Below are 7,677 nucleotides of genomic sequence, written 5' to 3' on the forward strand. Positions count from 1 at the left end.
GGCGCGCGGATTGTGGGGTAATGCACAGGAATCCCACTATCGACGATGGCCTGGACATCCACTGCTGACTGGGTGCTCTCGCTCGAGGTAGTGCGAGACCGGCTGGACACCGCGGGCGAAAGCACGAGAGAAGAAGTCGACTGATACGACCGCAGAACCTGCTCTGGTGGACTCGAACGAACCGATCCTGATTGCGAATTGGCGCCAGCACTGTTGTACGTTCGGATAACCGTGCCCAGAGAATTGAACGACGATGACGTAAAGGACGAGTCCGACCTCGCTATCGCAACCACGTTCGGTGATGAACTTCCGAGAGGGATCAGGTTCGGGCTGGAGCTGGCGAGTCGCACGACATTCGGACTGGATGGGAGACCGATAGGGACGACGTTGGGACTGGAGGGGTCGTCAGGAATGATGGGATCGTCCACCGATCCGGTTTTTGGGGAGGAAGATTCAGGTGGCACAGGCCGAACTGTGGGCAGGTCGTCGTCTTCTTTTTCTTCTTCGTTGATGTTATCGTCCAGACCAGACACGGTCTTGGTGTCATGCTCTGGTAGGCCTTCTGGGAAGGATGATCGGCTGGACTTAGGGTCCTCTTCCCAGACCTGAGACGAAGAGTGGCCGACATCCACTGAGGACGACAATTCCCAGGCATCCCTGCCAGTGGTTGCGAGCGGCAAATCTGAAACACCAAAACCTCGTTCATCCAGGAAGCCTTGTCCTTTCCCGGGATTAGGTAAGAGAACTTGGGCAGGCTTGGTTGGGTAGGGAGAGGCGTTGTAGAAATCGATGTCTTCCTTCTCATTTACCAGACGGATGACTGGAGATGCTGTTTGCTCGTTCGTCTGGGACTGGCTGCGTTCATGGAGCGCTCTCCGCTTGGGGGAGGCAGTCGGCGAGAGCACGGGGGATGGCATGGTTGCAGCAACACTGATTATCGCATTATCCTCGCCAATCAAGAAATGATCGTCGCTCAATAAATCATCAATAGTAAGTAATGTCGTCAAAGAGTGTCTCGTAAAGTAATTCTTCCAGTTGAAAAGAGCGCACTGAGTAGTTTCCTTTGGTGAATGTAGGCAAGCGATTGACGTTCAGAATTAAAAAGATATTGTCGTAACGATTGTTCTAATTCTTTTCAAGAATGAAGGCGTAACAGTAATAACGAGTGTGGGAGACGACAAACGTCAAGTCATGTTATAGTATAGTCGTAGAATCGCATTACATTAACATAGCGATCGTGAGGGGCAAGAAGCAGCAAACGCGCCGCAATTGTCTCGAAAAGAATGACAGTGAAGGAATGACTGGCAAAAACAACAAAAAGATTACAACAAAAATAACGAAAGAAAATGAAGCAGAAGGGAGTGCAGGAAAAGAGGCAGAAATGCCAGTGGAAGTCCTTTCAAGGGGGCGCTCTGGAATTTGGATGCCAGCGTGTGCGGCGGGAATGCTACGAGGGGATGGCCAGGCAAGCGTTCCTGCAGCTGCAGCTGGGGCAAACGCTCGCCAGCGGAGCTTACAAAGTCGAGGACAGGCACAATTGGCCGGGCCACGGTCAGAAGTTCAGCACGACGAGCGCGGAGTCGTTGGCTGCAGAAGACTGCAGATGGAGTCCCCGCCCGGTGCTGAGACCTGCAGATTTTGAAGCAGTGGACGAGAGTCTGCTGGAAGACAGTCCAACCAACTGCCCTCTTGGAGCAATCTCAGAAAAGAACGCGATCGACAGCCCAGGGAGCATCACGCAGAGCAATCCCGAATTCCCGATCATGGGGTTGACAGGGATGAGACCACAAGGCCATTGTTTGACGGGCTGGGCGCGTGACAATAGATAGGGTCATGCAGAGCCAGGCATGATGAGCTCTCACGATTATTCCTACTCAATCCTCGCTCCATGTCCCATAGTTTTATTGCTCTGTCTGAGTTCTTCCTGATCCATCGAGATCTGCTAATCTAGGGTTCGCGGGGAAGGAACGGGAGGAATGGGGGGAACGGTGGATCATGAACCGACGGATCGAATCTTATCGAGAGGCTGACAGCGGCAGGAAGGAGCAACTAAAAAGGAAGGGGCGACGGCTGGTGGGCGCGTGCAGGGAGAGGAAGATACTGATAGCTGATAACCGATAGCCGGCCAAGTATCGATAATGGAGTCACTCTTTCCTTTTTCTTTTTTGACTGGGGGACGCTCTTTCCTCCGTTGGATTGGATTGGGAGCAGCACTCTTGCCCTTTCGGGGAGGCGCGTTGTGAGCACCCGCACACCAATCCCGTCGTTTGTTTTCTCCCTTTTTTGACCGGGCCAATGAGAGTGCGGGGGAATTAGCCGCAAGGGAGCCAATCGATTGTTCGAAAAAAAAAAGAGAAAGAAAGAAAGAAAAGAAACGACTCATGGCATGCAATTGCAAACCAGAGATACTTCGTTCTCCGTACTGCGTACTCTGTAGTTTTCCACCCTCGATTCCATCTACCGATCGATTGGGCAGACCGCGTCTGGGGCAGTATCGGACTTGGACCGTCGGAGTCGAGACCGCACCCGCACCCGCACCGGCCTGGCTGGATCACATTTCACTTCTTGTTCCAGAGCTCTCTCATTCTTTATGTGACAGACGGGACAAGTAGCATTCCTTATTCCATTGTATGCTCCATTGTCCAAGTACACGGTATCTGTATCTCCTCCATCACTGCTGGAGCTCAGGACTGAACGCAGAGGTGTCCATTCACTCTGCTGCTCCCTGACCGCTTCGGGTCGTCTGCAAGGTTCAACCGTTCAAACCTCGAGGAGCATCGATAGTGACGCTGGAGGGAAACCTGACAGGATCTGCCAGCAGCTGCTCCTCGTGATCGGTGGATCGCCCTCTTGCCACTGGGTTCGCTATGGCCCCCACCGGTGTTTTTGATCGTCTTATGAGCTTCTATACCAAGCACCGTGGTATGTCGTCATGCCTCCACCAGAATAGTCTGAACGAGTTACTGATTGCTTAATTAGATGAGCCTCCAGTGTTATCGGTGAATACAGCAGCTCTGCTCTCGGTAGGCAATAATCCTTTTTTGATGCCATGTGGCTTCCCACCAATCAAATGACATGGAGTCTCCTAAAACTATCTGCATATCATAGCTTAATTAAGCTCTTCCTCCATTTTGCACGAGGATGGGGTATCTCCATTGTGAAATTCTGTCTGACTGAGAGCCAGGTTCTGGTTACTCTAGGATATGTGGTCCCCTTCTATCTCTCATCATCCACCCGGCCGTCTCCCACTTTGAGTAGAGATGCGCCTTCCGTCATCCGGACTCGCGTTCGGGCAGTCAGCATTGCCTCCTTCATCAGCTCCCTGGCCGTCCTGGCCATCATCACGCAGAAAGGCAATGCATCAGTCTCAGAGGCACTCAAGCTGCTGGGATGGTGGCCCATTGGCCTCTTCGAAATCCTTCGCAGCTTGCTCCTGACTGCCATTCTCTTCACCGGGCCGCTGTTCGAAAAGGGCATCGCGGAAGGCGAATGGAAAGAGTGGCTTCGAGGACGGGCACTCGTCGAGTGCCTGAGTAGCTGGATCGGCTTTCGGAATTTTGTCGCTGTAAGTCACATCATTTTCATCAGCGAATGAAGCTAGCTCATCGAGTTAGGGCCCCGTCACGGAGGAGATCATCTTCCGCTCGGTCATCGTCTCGCTGCATCTGCTGGCCAAGATGTCGCCGGGGCGGATCGTTTTCATCTCTCCTCTCTATTTCGGCATTGCCCATGTGCATCATTTCTATGAGTTCCGGTTAACCCATCCGGACACGCCCGTCCTGGCGGCCCTCTTCCGGTCGATCTTCCAGTTCGGCTACACGACCGTCTTCGGCTGGTTCGCCACGTTTTTGTACCTGCGGACTGGCTCTCTGCCAGCTGTGATCCTGGTCCACAGCTTCTGCAACTGGTGCGGCCTGCCTCGACTCTGGGGCCGCGTTGAAGCTGGTATCCCTATCAGTCCACCTCAACTCCGGGGCAAGGATGATACCGATGTGAGCAAGCTCCAGGTTGCCGGAGGCCGACTTGGCATTGGCTGGACGATCGCCTACTACGTGCTGCTTGTAGCCGGAGCGGTGGGATTCTACCGTCTGCTATGGCCACTCACGCAGTCGTCGTTGGCGCTGGCCTCCTTCGAGGCGAATTCGAAATAGACGTCTTCAGACGTCTACGTATTTTTGGTTGTCCCTTCTCATATGCATATATGGATACGCATTGTTATATTAGCCGGAGGAGAGTGGACTGTAGATGGCTACCCAACCACTCACTTGCATAGTGTGAAGCCGGCTGTCCTGCATGTAGGGTATTATAGTCACGTGGCGTTAATAACTTTCTGAATACATCTCTTTTGACTTCAGCGTCCTTAATATCGAGATGATCCATCGTCATATTATAGGTATACATATACAGGATCTGCCAGATAGGACAAGCAACGTGAGCCATAACGGTAACTGCAAGAATTATCCTGCTTCAGGAAGGTATCGGAAGAAAATTGCTTTGCCGTTGCCATTATACAACCAAAATATCAAACAAAGAGGTATATAGAAAGCGGTATATAGAATGCAAAATATACTTCAACCGAAACATGCTAACGTATCAAACGTCATGACTCATTAAAATACAGGCTCATAAGGACTTCGTTCCGTCGGACGTCGCTCGGTGAAACTGCGCGGGGAGTGGTTTGCGGTCCCCAGGCCACAAACCTCCTAAAACCAGTCAGTCACAGGACGAACATGCAGAAGAGTTGATACGGACCTGCCGTCGCTTCTTAAAGTCACTGTAAAATCCCAGCCACAGATCACGGGCCCGGCAGTCGTCTTCCTCGCCCGTCGTCGGATTCTTCTCACACTTCGGTTGCTTTTCCTTGATAACGGACGGACTCGCCGTCAGCCAGGGCTAGCGACTGTTAGCACTGCGTCCAAACTAAATTCCATATTTGAACTGACCTTTGGCACAGGCCAGTCGGAAAAGTGGAGGAACTTGGCCTCCTTGAGAACCTTTTCCGGATCCCACGCCTCCTCCGAATTGCCCAGATAATCGCTGTGCTTGTCGGACCGGAACTCGCCGGTGAGCAGGTCGTACGGTCGGTGTGGAAGGATCAGCGCGCTGTCCTTGTACAGCTTGTTCACGATCTCCATGTCGTAATCGTTCGACTTGGCTTCGCTCATCGCTTTCATCACACGGTTGAACTCAAACTCGGACGGTTCGATCAGGATGAGTTGCGAGCTCAGAATGCGATCGTCAAAGTTGAGCCAGTATGCGCGGGGCATGGCAACGGGAGCCGAGGGGGCCAGGAAGAGTTCGTCCATGGTCTAAACGGTTAGAATAAAATTAATGGCTCATGCTAGTCAACATACCTGCAGAACAGTAGAGTCCGAGTCCAGACTCAACACACGGTCATACTGGGTCTGATTGAACGCCAGCAGTTTGGTGTAGCTCTCCGCCCAGGTCGCTGAACCATCTTTCTCAGTCTCAGGTGGATGCAATGATTGGCACTGGAATGGACGACTTACCATCGCCGCTCGCCCGTCGCTGGATCTCAATGGGCATCAGCTTGACTCCGTACTGATCCCGAGCCTTCCGGAGCAGCTTGCTCTCCTCCGAATTCGAGCCCTCCACCGCAAACGATGAAGGATACATCATGAGGCGATCGGCCTTGCTGCCCAGGCGGTGGAGAATTTCAAAGAGCATGACGGAGTTGCACAGATACGCTGTGTTGGTGACATACTGCACGTAGGCGAAGCGCGACCAGTCGATACCGTCCAGCAGGTCAGGTCGACCGAGGTCGGATGGATGGGATGATGATGAAGACGACGACAATGACGGGGAGGACGACGGAGAGCTGCTGGTGTAGCGGAAACGGCCGAAATTGGCACTGGGCAGTTGGAAGAGACCCAGGATGACAAGAAGCATGAGCGAGATGATGGCGATGGCGCGCACGGCCTTGGAGGTCAGCAGCTGCATGATGTTGACCTTGACCTGGGTGGTGCCCTGCTCTTCATCGCCGGGACCCAGGCGCGAGTAGCGGAACTTGTCCACGAGACGGGCGATGGAGGACATGGCGGGAAGGTCCTCGAAGGAGACGATGAGATGAACCTGGCGAGCAGCGATGTCATCCCATAGGGAAGAGGGATGCTAGACGAGTCGGGCTCGTCTGGATGGTTGAAGGTGTTGACCACCTGGCCTCAGTCAGGTACCTACCCCGACTCCCCGACGCGGGTGTGGGCGCCGGAGGGGCGTACCTAATCTTAGTGACGCTTACCTAAGGCCCCTCGCACCTTCCCCGGGAGCGACCCAAGGTAAGAAAGTAATCCTCATACGTGATTGGCTTGACCCTCGCGTGAGTCACGTGGCAGCGCCCCAGGACGGAAGCTGGAACCGACTGTTGATCGTACCTTAAATGAGTTAGTTACGTAAGCAAATAAGTCGCTCGACATAGGGAATGCTGCGGATGGAACAATCTCCTATGCGGCTGCATTGATTTGTGCAGCACTGACGTGGCTGACCGGTTGTCAACGTAGAATCACAAATCGAACACAACTGAAAATTTCTCATGGAGACGTCGAGTCCAGAGGATTATCATATTAATAGTAACAGTCCCTTGGAGATGACTAAGATTACTAATGATAAGCTTGAACAAGCCAGCCGCGCTGGAGGCCTTGGCGGGCTAACCGCTAATGGGAATTGCTGGCTTGGGACTCGCAATCCCGGACAAGATCCGGGGAGAGGACGAGGAGCGCTGGCTTTCGTACTCCGTATGATTCAACCTTGAATGGTTAATCCGCCGGATAGACGGAGTAGACAGAGGATATCCTTTGACGTCCACTGGTATAGTATTCCCTATCCACCTACCTAGGTACGGAGTACGCCGTAGTTAACATGAGATTCTTCTGCAATCTGCAGGTTGCACTTCTGTTGGAAGCACGAGAGTGACGAGACACTAGCATGCGGCTGAATTGGGGGGAGGAGCACTTGCCGAATTCAGCATCGCCAATCACCACGAGGAATCAACCAACAATCAACATCCATCATCTCCGGAAGTACTCTTGAGTAACCTTCGATCGTGTCCATCATCAGCCCAGCAGGACTATTATTAGCCATCATCCAACCATCATCCATGGCATCATGGTTTGCTTGATCGTGATCTCCTCCTGCATCGCTCAGAGGTTTGTATCTGAGACACTGCCTCCCACCCGCTGCTGTTGTCGACGCTGCGTGTGGCTTTGCCAGCTGTTATCCAACCAGATAGGACGCAGATCGTGGCTGACAATAAGCAGCTTAGCAGTCAATCCCAACCCGGACCTAGGTAGGTTCGACGGATCAGAACCGCTGGTCATCACGTTCTGCCTCTCCAATGAAGACGAGACGCTAGGCAAACTGTCCCCAATTTCCCGTCCACCAGCCTTGGCAGCATGAGGCTCGTGCAGGCCCACCAGCTTGACTTCCACCTGATACGCGGTGTGAACTGCCAGCAAATCCTTCAGTGGAAATATGGAGACCATTGGGAAGGCTGCGTTTGAGAAATGGAGAAGATGCAATTTCCGAAAAATAGGTGCGTGCAACTCAAGATCTGCCCAATTCTGGCAGCAGGTGCGCGGCTTTTAAAAAACTCATACCATGCGGAGTCTAAAGATGCTCGACTCGATGTCGAGATAGAATAATAGAGCATGGGCCTTTCAG

At 52.8% G+C, this 7,677-nt stretch overlaps 3 protein-coding genes across 3 annotated transcripts; 2 read left to right on the top strand and 1 right to left on the bottom strand.

The window, feature by feature from the left end:
• Positions 1–1,346: 1,346 nt before the first annotated feature.
• Positions 1,347–1,829, top strand: VTN77DRAFT_7196 (uncharacterized protein; the record flags this gene model as incomplete). The annotated part of the gene is made up of 1 exon (XM_069423558.1): positions 1,347–1,829. The coding sequence occupies one exon, from the start codon at positions 1,347–1,349 to the stop codon at positions 1,827–1,829; it is 483 nt and encodes a 160-aa protein (XP_069275553.1).
• Positions 1,830–2,867: 1,038 nt separating this feature from the next.
• On the top strand, positions 2,868–4,151 carry VTN77DRAFT_7197 (uncharacterized protein; the record flags this gene model as incomplete). The annotated part of the gene is made up of 4 exons (XM_069423559.1): positions 2,868–2,922; positions 2,980–3,023; positions 3,185–3,565; positions 3,615–4,151. 4 exons carry the CDS (start codon positions 2,868–2,870, stop codon positions 4,149–4,151), a joined length of 1,017 nt encoding a protein of 338 aa, XP_069275554.1.
• Positions 4,152–4,610: 459 nt separating this feature from the next.
• VTN77DRAFT_7198 (uncharacterized protein) lies at positions 4,611–6,057 on the bottom strand (the record flags this gene model as incomplete). Its single annotated transcript, XM_069423560.1, has 5 exons — positions 4,611–4,703; positions 4,753–4,893; positions 4,944–5,309; positions 5,355–5,449; positions 5,511–6,057. The coding sequence occupies 5 exons, from the start codon at positions 6,055–6,057 to the stop codon at positions 4,611–4,613; spliced, it is 1,242 nt and encodes a 413-aa protein (XP_069275555.1).
• Positions 6,058–7,677: the final 1,620 nt, after the last annotated feature.

The sequence above is a fragment of the Rasamsonia byssochlamydoides genome (genome assembly GCF_041956645.1).
Source record: "Rasamsonia byssochlamydoides strain NRRL 3658 unplaced genomic scaffold VTN77scaffold_58, whole genome shotgun sequence".
NCBI classification, from domain to species: Eukaryota; Fungi; Ascomycota; class Eurotiomycetes; order Eurotiales; family Trichocomaceae; genus Rasamsonia; species Rasamsonia byssochlamydoides.